Here is a 22,280-nt window from a genome sequence, read left to right as displayed (position 1 = left end):
CAGTTTTTTAAGTCGCAAACCATTTCACAAGGCAAGGTTAGATCATTTTCCAAGTTAGGAACAAGGTTTCAAGCTCAAACAAGGTGGCAAATGAAGTTTATAATGAATTTCGCTCTGGACCCTCCGGAAGGGTCAGGAGCGAAATTCCTAATCTTGGCCAAAATCCATCATTTTTTCAAGGTTTTCAAACATTTCCAATTTTCCCTTCAAAATGCCTTGCAAGTCAAAATTTGGTCGAATAAGGCAAGTATAAGTGACATTTCCTTCTATATTTCTTCTTTCTTATACTTTAAGTTATATTCCATATATACTTTCAGGATGTTTGAGAGTGGTTTCAGACCTCCAGGAGCTATATTGCAAAATCTAGTTTTTGGAGGATTTTCAGTTTCCAGACTTAGTCAAATTTCAGGATCAAGACATTCTAGACTTAGCCAAATTTCAGGATTAGGACATTCCAGACTTCATTTTAGGATCAGGACATTCCAAACTTCAGCACTCACCAACTTGACCTAACTCAAGCAAAACCTGCTATCCAGGTGATCCCCTTGGTGACACTCGAAAGCTAAAGGCTAACAGACAAAACCCTAAAAGACCTAAAAAACAAACCCTAGAAAGCAAAAAGCAGGGGTCCCCATTTGCAATGGGGCAATGTGTGAAATGGTCACAACACTTGGTACATAGACTCCAATGCATCTCAACACTTCACTCATCGTTGTGATTGGTTCACAAACTTCTCACCTTTCACTAATTTAGTCATTTTTGGAGGACAAGAGTATATTGTTGTCGGCAAGGGCAACGTTTAGATTCAATTTGGTGGGAGGAATCTCATTTTCCTCAATGTATACTACGTTCTTAGCATGGAACCGAACGTTCTCTCTGTGAGCTAGATTATGCTGCATTCTCCTCAGCTTGATGTGATATTCAATTCACACAAGTGTTCGATAGTTGATCATGCGACTCGCACTACTGTGGCCGTTGGCATGGAGGTAATGGTCTATATAGACTTGTGGATACGATTGATTCTTTGGAGCATGCCTTTGCAGCTAAATCATCTTCTATCAGCGATCACTGGCATCAACGGTACAACCACCTGAACATTCACTATCTTGCTTAGCTTGTTTGGGAGGATTTAGTTCATGGCTTACCTGAGATTCAGACTCAAAATTAGCGAGTTTGCAGAGCTTGTCAGGTTGGAAAGCAGTATAGGACACCATTCTAGGATGGTGAGTCATGGCAAGCCTCCAAGGTACTACAGTTGGTTCATGCTGATGTATGTGGACCAATGAATACATCTTTTGTTACTGGTTCCAGGTATTTCTTGCTTTTTGTAGATGATTTCAGTCATAAAATGTGGGTGTACTTTCTTAGACAGAAATCAAATGTGTTTACTATATTTCAAAAGTTTAAGGCCTTAGTAGAAAAAGAGTTATTACACATGACATCAAATGCTAGTTAACCACACCTTACACTCCTTAGCTGAACAATGTTGTAGAGCGTCGCAACCACACTATAACTGAGATGGCTAGGTCAATGTTAGAACACAAGAGTGTTCCCAAGAAATTTTGGGTAGAAGTCCTATTCTCTGTAGTCTATCTCCTTAATCGGTCTCCCATAGGCTATTAAGAGGAAGACTCTCGAGGAAGCTTGGACTGGTCGTAAACCTAGGATCAATCATCTGAAAGTCTTTGGCTCTTTAGCATATGTTTGGATTCCAGATGCCAAGCGCTCCAAGTTGTATTTTTAAGAGTCAGAAACTTATGTTCAAAGGGTATAGTGACAACCACAAGGCTTACCGGCTGATTGATGTAGATATCGATCGTCTCATCTTCACTTGCAATGCTGTCTTTGATGAAGAATGACAACCTTTTCAGCTATCCTCGTACGTGCAGAATTTTGAGGATCAACCTTTGAAGGCTACTGATTTGGGTGTCCATCTTCCATTAGGTTCACCTGATGGGAGGGATGATGTAGATTTTGAATTTGATGATGCACAACCTAACTTTCCTCTGGATGATGTTGATCTTCCACCTATTGAACCTATTCTAGATCCCGTTCCAGTTATTCCTCCTGCATCTGATCTTGGTCCCTCTACTCTACGACCTAAATGGTGGGCTAAGACCATAAGTGATCTTCATGCTGATGAGCTCATCGAGGGTAGATCTTCTAGAAACAAGAGCAAGCAGAAAACTACAGTCAACTTTGCTCTCATGGCCAACATTCATAGTGTTTTTGAGCCTCAAACATATTCTGAGGCTAAAGGAATTCCTGAGTGGGAAAAGGCTATGCAAGATGAATAACAGTCTTCTAAAAAATAGCACTTGGGTCCTTTCTAATCTTCCTCCAAGGAAGAAGCCCATTAGCTGCAAATGGGTGTATAAAGTTAAGTACAAAATTGACGGAACCCTTGACAAGTACAAAGCTCGTCTCGTAGCTAGGGGGTTCTCACAGAAGGAAGGCATTGACTATGAAGACACTTTTGCTCCTACTGCCAAGATGAGTACCATACGACTCGTCCTTTCCTTAGCATCTCAATTTGGTTGGATAGTCCATCAGATGGACGTTAAGAGTGCATTCCTCAACGGCAAGTTGCAAGAAGTCTACATGACATAGCCTCGAGGGTTCAAGGTTGCTGGAAAAGAACATCAAGTGTACAGACTAGTGAAAGCACTCTATGGCCTGAAACAGACACCTTTGGCTTGGTACATCAAAATTGAAAAGTACCTCACAAATCATGGCTTTCAGAGGAGTCCATTTGATTTTAATTTGTATGTCAAAAACACTGGTGGTGATATTCTTATTCTTGTTGTCTATGTTGGTGATTTGATTATCACTGTAGTTCGGCATTTTTGATCGATCAAATCAAATAGAGTTTGTGCCAGTCCTTTGACATGTCAGACTTGGGAATTTTGAACTATTGGTTAGGTGTTGAAGTTTGGTAGACTGAAGGTAGCATCTTCACATCTCAATCAAAGTATGCCTATGGTCTGTTGGACAAGTTTCAGATGTAAGACTGCAAACCTGCATCCACACCTATGGAGAAGGGGTTGAAGTTGACAGCCAAATCAAATTCACTTGTGGTGAATGAATCAACATTCAAGCAACTGGTGGGCAGTCTCATCTACCTTACTGCAACTAGGCCTGATCTTAGTTTTGCAATGAGCTACATTTCACGCTTCATGACAGCCCCTAAGGCTGATCATTGGGTAGTAGCAAAGCGTGTGCTATGTTATGTGAAGGGCACTTCTGATTTTGGTCTTCTGTACAACAGAAGTCACAATCCTAGAATCATTGGTTTAATAGACTCAAATTTGGTAGGTTCTGTTGATGACTAAAAATCAACATCTGGGTATGATTTCAGTTTGGGATCTGGTGCAATCACATGGACTAGCAAGAAGCAACATGCAATGGCTCTTTCCTCGGTAGAAGTGGAGTATCGAGGAATAGTTAAGGTAGCTTGTGAGGTAGTTTGGCTTCGGAGGATGCTTTTAGACATGCAAATGTCTCAAGCAGGTCCTTCTCCCCTTTACTATGACAATCAAGGGGTGCTCAAATTGACCAAGAATTTGGTCTTCCACAAGAGAACCAAGCATGTTGAACTTCATTGTCACTTCATTCGGAAGTTGGTTGAAGATGGATTAGTTCAGTTGCTGTATGTTCTTACAGAGGATCAAACAACAAATATTCTCACCAAGTCTCTGAGCCCAGACAAGATTGTAAAATTTAGGGGGCAACTTAGTGTAGTTGACAGATTGACCATTAAGGGGGGGTATTAAAATATGAAAGGAAATACAAGAGCAAGAAAATAAAAAATAAATTCAAGTAAGTATATTGATTGAAGTAATGTTACCAAAGTAGAGAGCAACTTTCATCAACTCCAACTTAAACAAGGATTAGTAACCTGCTCTGATACCATGAAAGGAAATACAAGAACAAGAAAATGAAAAATAAATCCAAGTAAGTATGTTGATTGAAGTAATGTTACCAAAGTAGAGAGCAACTTGAGAGCAATCACCCAAAGCTTGAAGAGGAGACACAAGAGCTTTTGAAAGGGGAAAAGCAAAGAAAAACCCCTTATGTATTATGAATGAAGGCAAAGCCTAAAGAGAAAAAGAGAGAGAGAGATAGAGCAAGAAGCTCATTACAATGATATCAAAAGTGAAGAATGAAAGGAGAAGCATCTCTTAAATAGAGATGAGAAGAGGAGATACAAAGTAACTCCCAAATCTATGAATGCCACCATTTATAATATGTGTGTGCAATGTGTCAACATCCTCTTAAGGAGGAAATCTAATATTCCTTAATAAAAGAAAATAAAAGAAATGACTTGTCTTTACACATGTACTAGAGAACAAATTACATGTAGGGATTCCAAAGGAATATCCCAAACTAAATACAAATAAACCTAAGCCAAGTAAAGATTAAATATTCTAACAGAATAATATCTTTATAATTAATTAGTTAATGGTCAATAATGTAACGTATTGTACAGATTAGATAGTTTCTAATCTCTTCAGTTTTCGATTGTTTCTTAATAGAAACATCATTTATGTGAATGCTATATGTACACTTCTATTCTTTTAATAAAATCATTGCATTCCGTAACAGTTCATAATTATGAAGTTTAATTGTTGAAGAATACCCCATCTATTTGAATTATTGTGTCTGTTGAATTTATTTTGTGTATTTAAGTGTTGTAGTGGTTGATGATCATTCTAACCATGGTTTGCATTTCTATTGATTAGTGCTTCACTTCTTTACCACATGCAGTATTGCATACAGTTCCTTGTCATATATTGTGTCTTGTAGTTAGTGCATGCTCTCTGAACTGGTAGTGATAACATACCATTCTTCTTGTATTATCTGTCCAATGGCATGCCCTAATGCATCTATCTTTATGTGAAATATCAGCTGCAAGTGTGGTGAAACCAAAACTAGAGAATCAGTGATTTTATGCTTTATTTTTTAAAAGAAAACTTGCCTTTCTATATTAATGTTTCACTTTTCACCACTTGCAGTAGTGCACACAATTCCTTGTCATATGTTGAGTTCTATGGTTTAGTATATCTCCCCTTAGCTGAAGGCCATAAACATATCAATCTTCTCGCATTAGCTGTCTTCAAATGACATTGACCAATGCATCTGCCTTTATCAAAAATGGTAGCTGCAATTGCGGTGAAACGAAAATTGGAGAATTGCTGATTTTATGCTTTTAACTTTTAAAACAACTTGCTGATTTTTCCTCGATGAAAAGACTTACCATAAGAGCATTCAGAGTAGCCGTAATCTTGGAGAAATAACTTACAAAGATTTTAGACCTGCAAACTTGGAGAAATAACTTATGAAGACTTTAGATCTGCAAACTCAGAGAAACAACTTGCAAAAGGCTTCTTACTTTGCTGACATTATGAGGATTAGACCATCTTAGAATAGCTCAATCTTTGCTGGACCAATTCTTGGCTCTTCTCCACCAACCACATAGCCTAAATAGATCAAGCCTTGCAAATTCACATTTCCTCAAGTTAAGCAGCAATGTGCTCTTTTGTCAAAGTCTCCAGTACTTGATGCAAATGATGCATATGCTTCTCCCATATATTGCTAAAAATGATAATTTCATTGAATTATACTGTCCATGTATTGCAAATGAATGTAGCAAATTCATTGTATGATACAAAAAGTATTATAGAGCAATAAAATAATTCTTGCTTCTTTTTGAAGGTGTCTTCTATATGCCCCTTTCTTTCATTTTCTTGATTGGAAAAGTGGTTTGTTCTAAAATGAAACAGAATGTATGAAAACAAAACAAACAATTGTTTAGTCCTAGACTTTTTATGAATAATAATTGAATAAAGCATGATAAATGCTATGGTTTGTGATGTTTGTTAGTGTTTTAAGTCAGACCTTTTAGTGCATCACAGAAAGGAACAAATGTGTGGTGAAGGGGAAGCTTCATGTAAACGAAACTAACTTAGTAAAAACATTATGTACTTGCTGCTTACTATCTATCCAATGTTTTTCGGGTGGTTTGCGCTCATGCTAAACAAATTGAAAGATGTGTCTTTTGGATTCACATGGGGCAAAATGCTAATTTTGACTTCAACTTGTGTTGAGAGTTCTTTGATAGTTTTTTGCCATTTTATTGTCAAATTTGGGCCCATTAATGGCGTTCTTGGTCAACCATGATGGTCGATGGATTCCTTTGTTCAAATTGTAGAGTTTCATGAAAGAACATGCCAAAAGGTGGGGCATTTGAAGAAACAATTGCCAACAAATTTAATAGAGAACACTCTCCTGAAGGATGCAATATTGTAGTGGTCTAGGGATTTATATGCCTAAAGGATGCAATGGTTGGAGGGAGTAGGGATGATTGGTTAGCAATATCGACTGCATGGAGAAGTGAAATTCAATGAGTTTGTTAACAACAAGGCAATGGGAGGCTAGGGATTGGGGTTTTGGGATATTCAATACCCATGGTGAAGTGGGAATTGATTAAAGGTATGGTCGTTTTAGAATGTCTGAAGTCCTGCCCAAGGTTAAAAAGTAGCGTAAACACTTGAACTTACATGGATTAGAAAGCCAACATTACAATTCTATCCTTCCCAAAATTGCGTGTCTTTAAGCAATGGCAAATCTAGACGTGCCTGATTTTTTCTTCTTCCCAAACAGTATCCTTTATAAGTAGGTTCCTTCAATGAACTAGATCATTTATGATGCCTCCATTTCATAACTTCTTCATCCTTGTGACACCGATGGGATTTGGAACCCATATAAATGACACTCTACTGTCTGTGAACCCTAAATCAATGAAAATTAGTTCATCATAAGCATTTAATGTCATAAATGGAGACATACCAATAAGCATATGATGATAGAATTGTAGTAGCAATCTACTAGGTACAGCCCTTTAATCCATGCTGCCTATTGACTTGTGTATTGTCCACTTGTTTGTGCGTTAAAAGTTAATACAAGTATTTAGAGTGAGCCTTGTACTCGTAAAGTAAAACAACTCCTGCTAGAAAAAGTTGAGATATATACTATCCCTATCGCTGATAATGTTTTTTAGGCCAACCATGTATCCTAGATACCTCTCCAAGAAATAAATCTGGCCCCTAAAGAAGGCTTGTGATGAGCACAAACTTCCATGTAGCAAAATTGGGGAGAAAATATGCTTGACTTCATTTTGTTGGTAGGTGGGTTACTCCTTGATATGCTTGAGGTCATCTTCCTTAAAGCTTTCCCAAGAGAATCTCACCTTTATTTTTGTTGATTGTAATTAGGTAGGAATGGCGAATTCCAATTGCCTTGGGCAACATTGGAATCCGCCCAAAGGACTGGCCCCTCCTTCAACGCATAGGGATGGGCCCTCTCTCACGGCACTTCCTAAAAACCTCACGTCACATTCAAGGTAACGTGCTCCCATGAATAGGGCCGATCCTATCTAATAAAGCATTTCGGTAAAAGAGATATTAATAATTAAAGGTTATTAATAAAGTACAGGCCGACATATCTAGATCTTGCACCACATATAAATAAAGGGCATCTTCACCTCATTTAATACACCATACAATACATCATTTCATGCGAAATATATATCTGCTTAATGCGAAGTCAGAAGAAGGAATGCATGTGAGTCATACCTGCCATTGAAGGTGCTAACATCAAGTACATACCATCATAAAGAAGTGCGAACTGCTCCAAATTCAAGGTGTTGTGATTACAGACCAGTTTCAAGCATAAGAGTAGACTTAAGATGCACTAAAAGTGCAGATCTAGTGTATGAACCTGATTGCTGGTAGGTGTGCTAAAGGGGCATATCTAATGCTTATGAAAGTGAAGACTTGTTGAAGATTTCATCAGCCCTAAGAGTGAATATCTCAGACCTCTACAAGTACTTGAGATAAGTATTGTAATCAGAATATTGAATATAATCCATAATCAGATCTGAGGATCTTTTCTGGTTGAGTTTTTCCTCCTAGGAGGTTTTCCCAGGGTAATTGTGTTTTGTTCTTATTTGTTCATTTCTATGTTATGCCTAAATCTAGAAATCTCTAAATCTTACAACAAACAATTTAATTAGAAACTAAATTTTGATTTCTGAGTTTTACATTAATCTGAAAGCACAAAATCAACATGGTATCAGAGCTATAGGCTAGATCAACTTTCAGAGTTCAGAATTTAGTACTCCTTTATTTCTAGATTGTTGTCTCATTCGCAAGTTAGGTCAATGGGGCTGAAAGTTGAAGATAGGCTTGATGGAAATCTCAACTTTGCTGCATGGAAGGTTCGAATCATGGTGGCTCTAGAGGAAGAAGATCTTCTTCACTTCATAGAAGCAAAAGAGCTAACTGAACCTACGAATGCAGCTGAGCGAAAACAATTCAAAAGGGATGTTGTCAAGGCTAGAAAGTTTTTCATTGATTCAGTTAAAGACCACCTAGTCACCTCAATTGCCTCATTCACTACTGCAAGGGAAATATTCAGTCATCTACAAGGTACCTATGAAATTAACAATCTCAGTAGGGCAATTACCTTAAGACAACAATTACTTAATATCAAAATGTCAAAAGAAGATTCTATTATTTCTTATTTTATGAGAATTTCAAAACTAAAGAATCAGTTAGGTACAACTGGACATAACATGGAAGACAAGGATCTTGTTATGATTGCCCTAAATGGTTTACCACACTCATGGGAGTCTTTTATTCAAACCATAAGTGGTAGAACTGAGTTACCTACCCTTGATCGCTTTAAGAATGATTGCATTCAAGAAGAGTCACGTCTTATCACAAAGGGGCAACTCAAAAGTCCTCATGTAGATGATCAACACATGCTTGCAGCCCAATGCAAGAAAAATGGAAATTGGAAGAAGCATTATTCAAAGAGAAATAGAGAATTTAGACCACCTAGTTCTCAGCATTTTTGGAAGAAACCAAGAGATATCTCTCATGTTTGATGTTTCAAATGTGACAAATTTGGTCACTATGCTAAAGAATGTCAGAATAATCCTACTCAAAGATAAACCAACCTAAATGAAGTCTCAGAACAAAATGATGACTTCTTATTCATCTCTGCCTTGTCAAGCAGCATACCCATAGACAGTAATACATGGTTGATTGACAGTGGTGCTTCCAAACACATCACAGGCTACCATGATCATCTTTCAGACTTAGTAGAAAAGAATACCAGTCTTCACGTGGTAATTGGTGACAATGCTCGATATTTGGTAAGAGGTTCTGGCACTACTTTAAATTTAGACTCTGGTATTTCACTTCACCTTAGTGACATCTTATTTGTTCCTAGAATTAAAAGAAACTTAATTTCCATTTCTGCTCTAGAAGATAAAGGTTATCAAATTGCATTTTCTGAGGGAAAAGTACTTGCTTGGCCTAAGAAATCTAGTTTTAAATCTGCTCGTGTAATTGGTAATAGATATGATAGTTTATATAAGCTCTCTACTAACCTTGTTCAAGACCTCATTAATGAGGCTCCCGAATCTTGTGAGCTATGGCATAGAAGACTTGGACACTTACACTATCAAGCGCTTCCCTCTCTTGAAAAGTTAGTCAAAGGTATGCCTAAACTCAGTCAAATTCATGATAATAGATGCAAAGGTTGTGCTATAGGTAAAAATGTTAAAAGCCCTTTTCATAAAAGTGAAAATAGAGCTAAAGATAAACTAGAACTTGTTCACTTTGATTTATGTGGTCCTATGTCTATAGCATCTCCTCGTGGATTACTTTATTACGTAATCTTCATAGATGATATCTCTAGGAAAATTTGGATCTAATTTTTGAAATCTAAAGAATCTGATGAAGTCTTAAGTAAATTTAAAGAGTTTAAGGCATTGACTGAAAACTCCTCTGGTAAAAGAATTAAATGTCTAAGATCTGACAATGGAGATGAGTATACCTTTGGTAGCTTTTATGATTTTTGTGTTGAGTCAGGAATTAAGAGGGAGTTCTGTGTTCCATACAATCTTCAACAAAACGGAGTTGCTGAAAGGAAGAATAGAACTATTGTTGAGGTTGCAAAGGCTATGATTTGTGATCAAGATTTGCAGACCTTTTTATGGGCTGAGGCTTCTAGAACAGAGATATATATTCAGAATAGATGTCCTCACCGTGTTCTAAAGAATATGACTCCTGAAGAAGCCTTCACAAGATCCAAACCGGACATCAGTCACCTCAGAATTTTTGGAAATCCTGTTTATGTTCATGTGCCCAAGGAAAAGCGAACCAAGTTGGAGCCCTCTGGGAAAAAAGGCATGCTAGTCGGATACAGTGAATCCTCCAAGGCCTTCAGGATCTATATTCTAGGTCAAAGGTATGTTGAGGTAAGTAGGGATGTTACTTTTGAAGAAGATATTGCCTTTAAGAAATCAAAAGGTTCTTCTATTATTGATGAAGTTAATGACAATCAAGATATGAATGTTGATTCTAACCCTAAGATTTAGAGGGAGCCTGTTGAAACTCCACCTCAAGAACATAATGATCCACCAAAGCCTATGAATCCCACTGATATACCTAGTGACATTGTTGTTACCAAAAAGAGGCCACTTTGGGTAAGAAACACCATTCAAGAAGCCCAAAGATTTGTTGCTCCCAGTGGCACTTTCCAAGAAACCTAGAGACCTCAAGTATTCTCCAACTATGTTGCATTGATGTGTAATCTCATTGAATCTGAACCTTGCAATGTTGAAGAAGCCCTGAACCATCATGCACTATGGATGAAGAGTATCAGTCAATCATCAAGAATGATGTTTGGGATATTGTGCCCAGACCCAAAGGTAAATCTGTTGTTTCCTCTAAATGGTTATTCAAAATTAAACATAATGTTGATGGTAGTATTGAAAAATATAAGGCTAGATTTGTAGCCTGTGGTTTTTCTCAAAAGGAAGGCATAGATTATGAAGAAACATTTGCTCTTGTTGCTAGATATACCTCTATTAGAACTATAATAGCTATTGCTGCTGCTAGAGGTTGGAAGCTACATCAAATAGATGTTAAGACTACCTTCCTTAATGGTGTCATTGAGGAAGAAGTCTATATTGAACAACCTAAGAGTTATGAGATTCAAGATAGAGAAATTCATGTGTGCAGATTGAAGAAAGCTTTGTATCGCCTCAAACAGGCCCCTCGTGCTTGGTATGAAAGAATTGATAAATACTTGTTAAGTTTAGGATTTTGTAAAAATGATGCTGACTCTAACATCTACTTTAAGTTATCCAATGATGAAATGCTAATTCTAGCTCTATATGTGGATGATTTATTTCTTACTGGTAACAATGAACTTATCATTAGATGTAAGAAAGAACTAGCTTCAGAATTTGAAATGAAGGACTTAGGTCTAATGCATTATTTTCTAGGTCCAGAAGTATGGCAAAGATCTAACGAAATTTTTCTAAGTCAAGAAAAGTATACTATTGATATCTTGAAAAGATTTAGAATGATGGATTGTAAACCTATGTCTACTCCTATGGAATCTAACTTAAAGAAGTTAAGTGTTTCTGTAGCTAACTCTGATTTTGCAAATCCATCGGAGTATAGGCAGTTGATTGGATCACTGATGTATCTAGTTAACACTAGACCAGACATATGCTTTGCAGTGAATGCTCTCAACCAGTTCATGAGCATGCCCAAACATGTTCATCTTGTTGCAGCCAAGCACATCCTAAGGTACTTGCGAGGCACAGTTGGTTATGGGTTGAAGTATCCACTGAACACTTCAATAACCTTGGAAGGTTATTCAGATGCAGATTGGGCTGGAAGTGTCAAAGATAGGAAAAACACTTTCGGCATTTGTTTCAGCTTAGGATCCGTAGTGATCTCTTGGGCTTGCAGAAAACAATCCTCAGTTGCACTAAGTACTGCTGAAGCTAAGTATATTGCATCAAGTGTTGCTTCTAGAGAAGCAGTGTGGCTTCGTAAGCTTCTTGCTGGGTTGTTTGGACAACCTTGGGGACCTACAGTTATTCATTGTGATAATCAGAGTTGCATCAAAATGTCTCTCATTCCAGTATTTCATGACAGGTCAAAACATATGGAAACTCATTATCACTTCATTCGAGATATGGTGCAAAGAGGCGCCGTTCAGCTGAAGTATGTCAGCATTGATGAGCAGGTTGCGGATATTCTTACCAAGCCTCTGTCCAAAGTAAAGTTTGTGTACTTCAGAGACAGACTCGGTGTTTTGAAAAATGAAACCCTGATTGAGAGGAAGTCTCAACCTCAGTGATATATTGTGTTGTATCAAACCACCCTCTGCGAGCAATGTAAGGTGGTATTGTAATCTTCTCAGGGAGAAGAGTTATTGTTAACCATCCTCTGCAAGCAATGTAAGATGGTAGAAAAGATCCTCTCCACCCTCTGCGGGCAATGTAAGGTGGATCCAGTCTATGTTTGTGTGCGAGCTGGAAGATTATATTATGTAGTTCCATTATATGCTTGTATGCAAGATGGAAGACTACAATATTCTGATTATGTAATCCATTCTTTGCTTGTGTGCAAGATGGAAGATTGTGTTTATGTTTTTCTCCTCCCTAATTAAGAGGGAGTGTTGATTGTAATTAGGTAGGAATGGCGGATTCCGGTTGCCTTGGGCAACATTGGAATCTGCCCAAAGGGCTGGCCCCTCCTTCAACACATAGGGCTGGGCCCTCTCTCACGACACTTCCTAAAAACCTCACATCACATTCAAGGTAACGTGCTCCCATGAATAGGGCCGACCCTATCTAATAAAGCATTTCGGTAAAAGAGATATTAATAATTAAAGGTTATTAATAAAGTAAAGGCCGACATATCTAGATCTTGCACCACATATAAATAAAGGCCATCTTCACCTCATTTAATACACCATACAATACATCATTTCATGCGAAATATATATCTGCTTAATGCGAAGTCAAAAGAAGGAATGCATGCGAGTCATACCTGCCATTGAAGGTGCTAACATCAAGTACATACCATCATAAAGAAGTGCAAACTGCTCCAGATTCGAGGCGCTGTGATTACAAACCAGTTTCAAGCATAAGAGCAGACTTAAGATGCACTAAAAGTGCAGATCTAGTGTATGAACCTGATTGCTGGTTGGTGTGCTAAAGGGGCAGATCTAATGCTTATGAAAGTGCAGACTTGTTGAAGATTTCATCAGCCCTAAGAGTGAACGTCTCAGACTTCTATAAGTACTTGAGATAAGTATTGTAATCAGAATATTGAATATAATCCATAATCAGATATGAGGATCTTTTCTGGCTGGGTTTTTCCTCCTAGGAGGTTTTCCCAGGGTAATTGTGTTTTGTTCTTATTTGTTCATTTCTATGTTATGCCTAAATCTAGAAATCTCTAAATCTTACAACAAACAATTTAATTAGAAACTAAATTCTGGTTTCTGAGTTTTACATTAATCTGAAAGCACAAAATCAACAATTTTCTTGCAAGTCTTGAATGATTTGGATTGCCCCACCATGAGTACAACATTCAAAGCTTTCATAATCTTATGTTTCATCTGAGACTCAGGCACTAAAAAGATTATGTCGTTAAACAAAAATGTGGTCATTTGCTATCATATACTCGTCATTATTCACATTTCCATATAAGATACTAGGAACAAAAATATATTCTTGGCATATTCTATCATGACAAAAACCATTCAACATGCAGAAATAGCATCAATGTAGTAGAGGTAGGAACCCTAGAAAGAGTGCCGGTAGTTGCTACAAAATCATAGACTTAGAAGCTTACTCACCTATTCTTGTTGTTGATCATATCAGTTATGTTGGCCAGCTTCAAAATGCTACAATTTGTCTTAGTCACAGGTCTACCACAAACCAAATATTTGTCTAAGTTTTGCCAAAGCATGCATGATGGCAAGAATCTCCTTGTCATAAATAGAAACCCTTTCCTAAATCTCTCAAGTTTTTGTTTTCCATTGCTATGGGGTACCCCTTATTTATTATATCTCCACTTCCCTCTCTTGAAACATTATATTCTGTAATAAAAATTTGTGAATCACAAGTTGTTTACCTCCCTAATCTTATCATCAACTTCTTGTGTTGTTTCTATCCATGCAAAAGTGTAATGCCCCCTTCCTAGTCATTGATCTTGGAGGACCACTAGCCTATTCCTGTCGAGCCCCATAGGTTAATGAAGGAAATTAAGGGACTCTGGTGGTAGCTATGTGTCTCCAGTTGAGCTCAAGTTTTCTTGCCAGGTGATTTGAAGTCTATTTTTAGCACTTACTATTTTACTAAGTCAGATTAGGGGTCTGACAGTGCCAGTTCATCTCTTCCATATCCGGCAGTTAATTGACTTGATCAGTGGCGAAGTTTATTTCATCCATTTTGGACTTGTAGATCAATTTAATAACATAAGTTATAAAGTTTAATATTTAATATTTAATATTGAACTTATGTTATTAAAAAATAGTTTACAAAAGCAAGTTAAAAAGGCCCACGGGCATCATAAGTTGTTTTAAACGGTGGGCTTCGTAGGAGTGAGCACCCAACTTGAGATTATAAGTCTCAAACTTAGTAAAGTCAAATGTTTTATTTCAAGCCTTGGATGTGGGTTTAGGGTTAGGGCTTTGGAAGTCCAAAGAGAAAAGTTTATAAGGAGTTTTGTGCTCTTTTTGAAGGGCATGTTGAATGTTTTCATATTGCTGGAGCATATTGGAGAAGTTACAGGTTTGATGGGACGAAACCCCCTTCAAATGACAAGTTTCATGCTGTTGGAAGACAGAGTTTGAAGGTTTATGAGTTTTCATTCAGGAAACCCATGGAGCTTGCTTGAAGATGACAGTATTGGTGTTGCAGACTTAGTAAGGTTTGTTTCTTACAGTTTTGGAGTGTTTTTATGAAGTTTTCTGGTTGCTGTTTAGACTGCCCAGGCTGGCCATCCATCTCCTATGCTGGCTGCCCATCTTTCTTGACTGGTTTTCCTCTTTTGGAGGCTGTGCTGTTGAGTTTTGGGGTGTCTAGGGTAAAGGAATAAGACTGTTCCTCTTCCTTGGCCTATCATATGCATGTCACATTGCTGCGTGTAGATTTGGAGTTTCCTTTCCTGGCATTTGGGATAGCAGCAAGTGAACGAAGTCACAAACTCTTTTTGGGTATTGGTGTTTCAGATATGTTGATATTATTCATGAACTGGGTAATTGTATTTTGTTTAAAAAATTGATTATTGTAGTCTAGGTAAAAATCTGGAAATTTCAGCTTGACTGTTCTTGTTAAAATTCCATTTTTACCAGCATTATCCTTGCTACAAGGTTGTAATTCTTTCTATGCTAACAAAAATCAATTTGCTGAAAAAAATGAAAACCCCTTCTGCATTCTTTTATCTAGTCTGAAAAATCAGGCTAAAGAAAAAAATTACGCATAGTATTTAAAAATAAATAAAAATTAAAATCTATCAGAATGGGGCAGACTATTACAGTGTTATTGGAGCTTTAGCATGTCCTGCCATCCAGTGGGTTAACATGCTCTTATGAGCATCAGCGACAGGGAAAGAAGGATATGGAAAGAGAGAAAAAAGGAAGCAGAACTTTTGGAGTAGTGGCCTGCAGATACTGAGGATCAATATTCAGGAAATAATCCTCAACAGTCAGTTAATTCAGAAGATATGGATGACAGAGATGAAAGTAGTAATGGGAACCAAGGAGCTGATCGTATGGCTCTCCTTCTTGATGCGTTGCTAAGGAGTCAAGAGCAGGCCAATTAACGTATTGCTCAGTTAACCGATGCAATCAGTCAACTAGGGATTAATAACCAAGGGAATAATGGAGCAGCAAACCCACCCCCTCGACCAGCAGTTGCTCGGCCTCTCATGCCAGTCTTTCCCCCTAGGACTCAACCACCAGGAAATGACCTTACTCTGGTGGAGTTGCAAGATGAATTTAGACAAGATTGGCAAAATGCAGGACCTGATTTTCAGAGGGATATATCACTGAGGGATTATATGGACCTCCGAATGAGGCATTTGCCGAATAGAGGGAATAGAGATCAGCACAATGACTTGTGAAGGAAAGTTGGGAAGTTCACTTTACCTTATTTTGATTGCTCCGGTAAAACTTCAGCCAGGTCTTGGGTTCAAAAACTGGACACTTACTTCAATCTCAACCCTATGCCAGAAGAAGAATCTATCAAATATGCAACTATACACTTGGACCGAATTGCTCACGAATGCTGGCACTATGGTATGCTGACTATGGGACATGCATAGATTACATCCTATGCTGTGTTTACAGAGAGACTAATTGAAAGATTCGACAAAAAAGATCCAGAGCTGCACTTTGAGGAGTTAGATCAATTAAACCAGTGGGGATCTGTGGACACTTATGTCGCTGATTTTCAGAGACTATCAGTCTTGGTAACTGATATTTCAGAAAGAAGAATCATTGTGCTTTTCAGTGATGGGCTAACTGAACCCTTGAAAGGATGGATTAAAGCCTTCAACCCTCCAACACTCCAGGAAGCCATTAAGAAGGCTCATGGCATGGAATTTACCACCTCTAGGAGTAAATTTCAGTCCAAAGGGTTCACACAAAAGAAGGACAAGGACAAAAAACCCTACCATAGAGATTCACAACAGTCAAGAAATGATCCTAATAGGCTGGATAGTGATCAACTAAATGATCTCGGGAGGGAAAAGTTGTGTTTTCATTGCAGAGAACCATGGGATCTTTCACACAAATGTAGTTTGAAACCCAAGGCCAAGCAATTGGAATATTTCTCAGTGGAAGAATCAGCATCGGAAGCTTTTGAACAGCCATCCGAGTCAGAAAGTAGTGAAGAGGAAAAGGTTTCAGAAGATGAGTCTCAGAAAGATAAGGCTCTTGTACAACTCTCAAGTGCTTGACAGGCAATCACCTTCAAAGTGAGAGGCGTAATACAGGGGCAGCAAGTTGTTTCTCTCATAGACACCAGGGCAACACATGATTTCATTGATGAAAGATTTGTGGCAAGGAGAGGGCTGCAAACAGAAGAACATGATGGGTTCAAAGTGATGGTGGCAAATGGGTACAAAATACCTTGTACTTGAAAAATTTCAAATCTGCATATGCAATTAAATTACTCTCAGTTACAAGATGAATTTTATGTGGTGGATGTGGGAGATAATGATGTGATTCTTGGAATGGCTTGGATGATGCCCCTTGTGGAGTTTTCATTCAACCTACATAAGTTAGAAATGAAGTTTGAACACCAAAGACGGAAGGTTGGTCTTAGAGGGTTATCTACTGGAGGCCCTAAGGTTGCATCTCTTAAGAGGATGGAGCAGCTATTTAGATATGATCAGGTTGAGTGGACAACAGAGTGTCTTATTCTGCTCGCAGCCACAGAAATTCCAAACCAGCAAAAAGGAAGTTACCATCCAGATATTCAGTCATTACTGACCAAGCATAATAAGGTGTTTGGAGATATCCCACTAGGAGTGCCACCGGGAAGGGGTGTAGAGCATGTCATTGAGTTAGAAGATGGGGTCAAACCAGTGATCACAACTGCTTATTGGCACCCAAACATACACAAAGATGAGATTTAGAAGGCAATCAAGGAGTTGCTGGAAATGGGTCATATTAGACCCAACAAAAATTCCTTTGCTTCAGCTGGAGTCTTGGTGAAGAAAAAAGATGGCACCATGCAGATGTGTATAGATTACAGGGCCTTAAACAAAAAGAGCATCAAGAACAAATACATGATTCCCAGGATAGATGAACTCATTGATGATTCAAATGGAGCTAGATTTTTTATCCAAGATAGACTTCAGATCGGCTTATCATCAAATTTGAATGAGGCCAGATGATATTGAGAAGACGACCTTCAAATGCCATTACAGACACTTTTAGTTTTTAGTCATGCCTTTTGGCTTGACTAATGCCCCTGCTACTTTTCAGAGCTGCATGAATAAGACATTCAGGAAATAGTTGAGGAAGTTTGTCTTGATATTCTTCGATAATATCTTGATTTTCAGCAAGACATGGGAAGAACATTTGCAACACCATACCCTTTGAGTTGCAGTGTGATCCTTAGGGGAAGGTTTAGGAGTAGTGTTGATGTAGAATAAGCACCCTATTGCTTATGAGAGCAGGAAGTTGAGAGGAGTGGAGAAGAGCTATTCAGTGTATGACAGGGAGATGCTGGCCATAATGCATGCATTGACAAAATTCAGGCTATATTTGGTTGGGGCCAGATTTGTCATCAAAACAGATCAAACGGACTTGTTTTTCTAGAGAAGAAAGCACGACTTCTCCTTTTAAACAAAAAAAAAACCGCTCTCAGAACTATTTCGACATTTCAATTGGCATTTTGGAGGATCAAAAGAAAGAGCGACTTATCACCTTTCGTTGCAAAATGCCGAATTTGTTTAGAGATATTTTTTTTTAAATTTCGACTTTGGTTGCTTAGAATGAAGCTCGGGGCTTTCTTCGGCATTATTATTGGCGTTGGAAGGATAAAAGCTTCCTTTCGAATTGCAAAGGCCAACTTTGGTACATATTTTGAAACTTGTCTTTTAAAGATTTTAAGATGAAATTCGGTGTTTATTTCAGTATAGGAAGGGTCAAAGAAAACACGCTTTAAGTCACTGAGTTTGCAATGGCCAATTTGACTTCCGCCTTTTGAAAACTTGACCTTCAAATGTTTGAAAACAAACTTTGGCATTAATTTCAGTATTTCCTCGGCCTAGGAAGGGTCGAAAGAAAAACGATTTAAGTGCTTGACAAAGCCGAGTTGGCTTATATTTTTAAAACTTTGATTTTCTTAAATGTTCAAGACAAAATTTGGTACTTTTTCGGTATTTTCACTCTTTTTGGAAACAAAACGTTTTTTCTTTAATTACAAAAACTCCGAGTTTTGAAGTCGCTTTTTTACTTTAAATTTACTCTTTTAAATGCATGAAGGTGAAGTTCGGTATCAATCTCAGTGTTTTCAAGGGCTTTGGGAGAAAAATGTTTTCATCTTATTGCTAACAGAATACTGAATTTTGAAGGAAACAACATTAGATGGACTTGTTTTTTCATCTTATTGCTAACAAAATACCGAATTTTGAAGGAAACAACATTAGATGGACTTGTTTTTTCATCTTATTGCCTACATCGTAATGATTTTTCTAGAAAAAATGACACGCTCATCCTAGTACATGTCTCCCAAATCCAGTACATCCCTTGTCTCCATGTGACTCTAGTTTTTAGTATGTCTTGACATCTATTAATTGTTACAATTTAAAAAGAGATTCGTACAATCATCAAGATCCAACCAATAATTGTTGATTTTTATTTGATATGAGAGAAAAACTACCATATCTATATTGCTGTTCAATCTTGGAGTTAGAATCCCAAGTAGGATTTGGAACTTTGGAGTCTTGACAGTTTTCCCGTGTGGAAGGGTGTAAGAATCCTAAAGATTTGCACCATAGTTTGTGTTTGACATTGTTTAGGTACAATTTAAGTTACTTGATTGAATGTACTATGATATACCCTTTCCCAGTGCCACATGGATTTAAGATTTTCATTCTCCTCCTTTAGTGTTTCCACTCCAAGATCATGGTCAACTATGTTTAACAACTGTCAAAGGATAACTTCTATAAACAATAATGTTCTTTCATCAAATTATAATCTATTTCTTTAAGTCACAGCACTTAATACCTTGTTGGAACACTTTTTATTTTTAATTGTAAAACTATTTGAAAAACCCTTTCAAATAAATATATGGTTCTTCTATATTTAAAGGTTTTTGGTCAGATAACAATCTACCTTGGGTATTTGCCTGACTTAATTCTTAGAAATCTTACTTTGCAAGCATCAATTAATTGATTTCATTTTCTATGCATAAATATAGAAAAAAAATTGGCATGGGATGCAAAATATGAATGGTTGAATGAAGGAATTTTAATGACGTCCACGAGACCAAGTAGTCTAAGGGACCAAGAGCAACCAAATTGGCACATTTTCAGATTTCTTTCCATGTCAGCTCTTCTATTATGGATCTTGACCAAGAAGCTCACCATTTTGTGAAACTTTGTCTCCTCAAAAAGCTTGTTCAGACTGCCCACCTTCAAAATGTTTTCAAACCGATTACGGATATCACCATTTTGATTATCATAGAAAACTTATGCATGGTTTTTTCCATCTGTTTTAGTTCGCATGTTGAACATTCCTAGTAGTGTTGCTAATCATTGTACATCTCATTGTTGTCACCCCTGACAATAGATCAAGTCTTGTTGCCTAGGAGTTATTTTTATTTATAACTATCTCCATGTGGCTCCAAATATATACCTACCATACTTTGCTGGAAAGACTTTTATCTGTATTTTCCAAACTTATACATAATAATGACACGAGCGGTTGAAGATTTCCTTTCCCAGGACTATTATTTATTAGCATGTGTCAAGGCTTTCACACATCTACTTTGCATTTTCTACTTTTCTATGCAATGGTGTAATACTTAATTTATTTTTGTATATGAGGCAGTGTTGGTTATAGTATTCAATCTACAAAAAGGTGTAATACTTAATTTATTTTTTTATATGAGGCAGTGTTGGTTATAGTATTCAATTTACAAAAACTGCAATCTGTGTTTAGCTATAGACTTGAACAACTCTTCACTTTAACATGTAGGTTCCAAAGTTTTGCTTTTATGATGCAGCAAAGCCAATATTCACTTCACCTCGTTTTCTACCACCAACTAAAATAGAGAAATGTCAGGTGAGCATGGTTGAAATTTATAAAATGATCCGTCATTAATTTTTTTAATTATACAAATTTTGGCAAACACACCTCCTGGAGATTATCTTGGTTAGTCTTGCAGGTACGAGATTCAATAATTTCACATGGATGTTTTCTTCGGGAATGTAGTGTAGACCATTCCATCATTGGAATCCGCTCAAGATTGGAATCTGGTGTTAAATTAGAGGTAGAAATTTATTTTTAGGCTTCTAATAAAAGTTGACCCATTTGTAAAGCATGGAGATTGTTTTCACCCTTGTATCTGATACCCTGGATGCTGCCCTTTCCAGGATGCCATGATGGTTGGGGCTGATTACTATGAAACAGAATCTGAGATCGCATCATTACTAGCAGAAGGGAAGGTTCCTATTGGAATAGGGAAGAACACAAAAATAAGGTTGGAATGACAATTTTTCAGTATTTGAGAGTATTTTTAGTCTTTATACAATTTCTTATTTGACCTCTTCCTTCAACAGGAATTGCATCATTGATAAAAATGCAAGGATTGGGAAGGATGTTATGATATTGAACACTGACGTAAGATTACTCTTTCTTCATGTTGTATTTATCTCCATCCTCATGGTTTGCTAGTTGGTGTTCTTGTGGGTGCTAATAGTTTCCTTTGCTTACAGCCTCGATATTATTTACTCGACAGATGGAAGTTTCAAAATAATCTCATATGTTATTACACCTGAAGAACATAGATAACAGAAGATGAACTAGCATGGTATATGTAGAAGCTTATCGATGTTATTATAAGCCATTGTATGACCCAATGCAAGAAATCTCTAGGTGCCCATGAAAATTTAGAGTAAAAGTAGAATAATATTATATATGACCCCATACGTAAACCAACTTGCTGAAAGCCCTTCTTAACTGCCTTTGCATTAGAAAAAAAAATTCATCTCAAATCCACAACCTTTTGTTCCCTTTGGACAATTTAACTTATAAATGCTACAAAAACTTCACCTCTGAAAACAACTAACAAATAGGTAAAGTTTTGCAAATCAGAAAATCAAGATACTGAAGCCTACAAATCCAAAATATGAAAATAGCAAAAAATCCAACTAAGTTATAAAAATGCAACGCATGATGGGAATTGCAAAAAATGTACCGTTAGGACCAATTTCCTCAAAATGGAAAACCCTTGAAGATGCAACAAACGAAACTTAATGCTCAAAGCCTTTGTATTCTCAGCTTTTTGCATTTTTAACTGTACACACTTTTTTTGGCATAATTTTCACATTTGAAGTTCATTTCTTGTTCTGTTTAAAGCATAGGAAAGCTCTTTCCGCATATTATCAGTGGAATGATTTTGGATTTTTTTTCAAGTATAAATGATGCAAAATATTTGTGCAATGTACTCTTTCTTTCAGGACTTTCAGAACATTTAGGTCTAGAATTGGTGTTGATGTTTGCCCTCAAACATGGTCATTTCTAGATGTTTATGAGGTTCTCATGCACCCCAAGCATGTGACATTTTGAAACAAAGCCAATTATCATCCCTTCATTTTGTGATTAGGACTAACTCCTCTAATCGCTCTATTTTGAAGTAATCAAAGGCCTAGACA

At 37.2% G+C, this 22,280-nt stretch overlaps 1 protein-coding gene across 1 annotated transcript in view; it reads left to right on the top strand.

Moving 5' to 3' along the window:
- Positions 1-22,280, top strand: part of LOC131070818 (glucose-1-phosphate adenylyltransferase large subunit 1) — a 93,627-nt gene that overhangs the window by 47,446 nt on the left and 23,901 nt on the right. The window contains exons 11-14 of the mRNA XM_058006480.2: positions 20,602-20,688; positions 20,792-20,896; positions 21,000-21,106; positions 21,186-21,246. Coding sequence (XP_057862463.2) covers positions 20,602-20,688; positions 20,792-20,896; positions 21,000-21,106; positions 21,186-21,246 — 360 coding nt within the window. The remainder of the gene's footprint in view (positions 1-20,601; positions 20,689-20,791; positions 20,897-20,999; positions 21,107-21,185; positions 21,247-22,280) is intronic.

This window comes from Cryptomeria japonica, chromosome 9 (genome assembly GCF_030272615.1).
Source record: "Cryptomeria japonica chromosome 9, Sugi_1.0, whole genome shotgun sequence".
NCBI lineage: Eukaryota > Viridiplantae > Streptophyta > Pinopsida > Cupressales > Cupressaceae > Cryptomeria > Cryptomeria japonica.
This window is presented reverse-complemented; position numbering and strand designations above follow the sequence as displayed.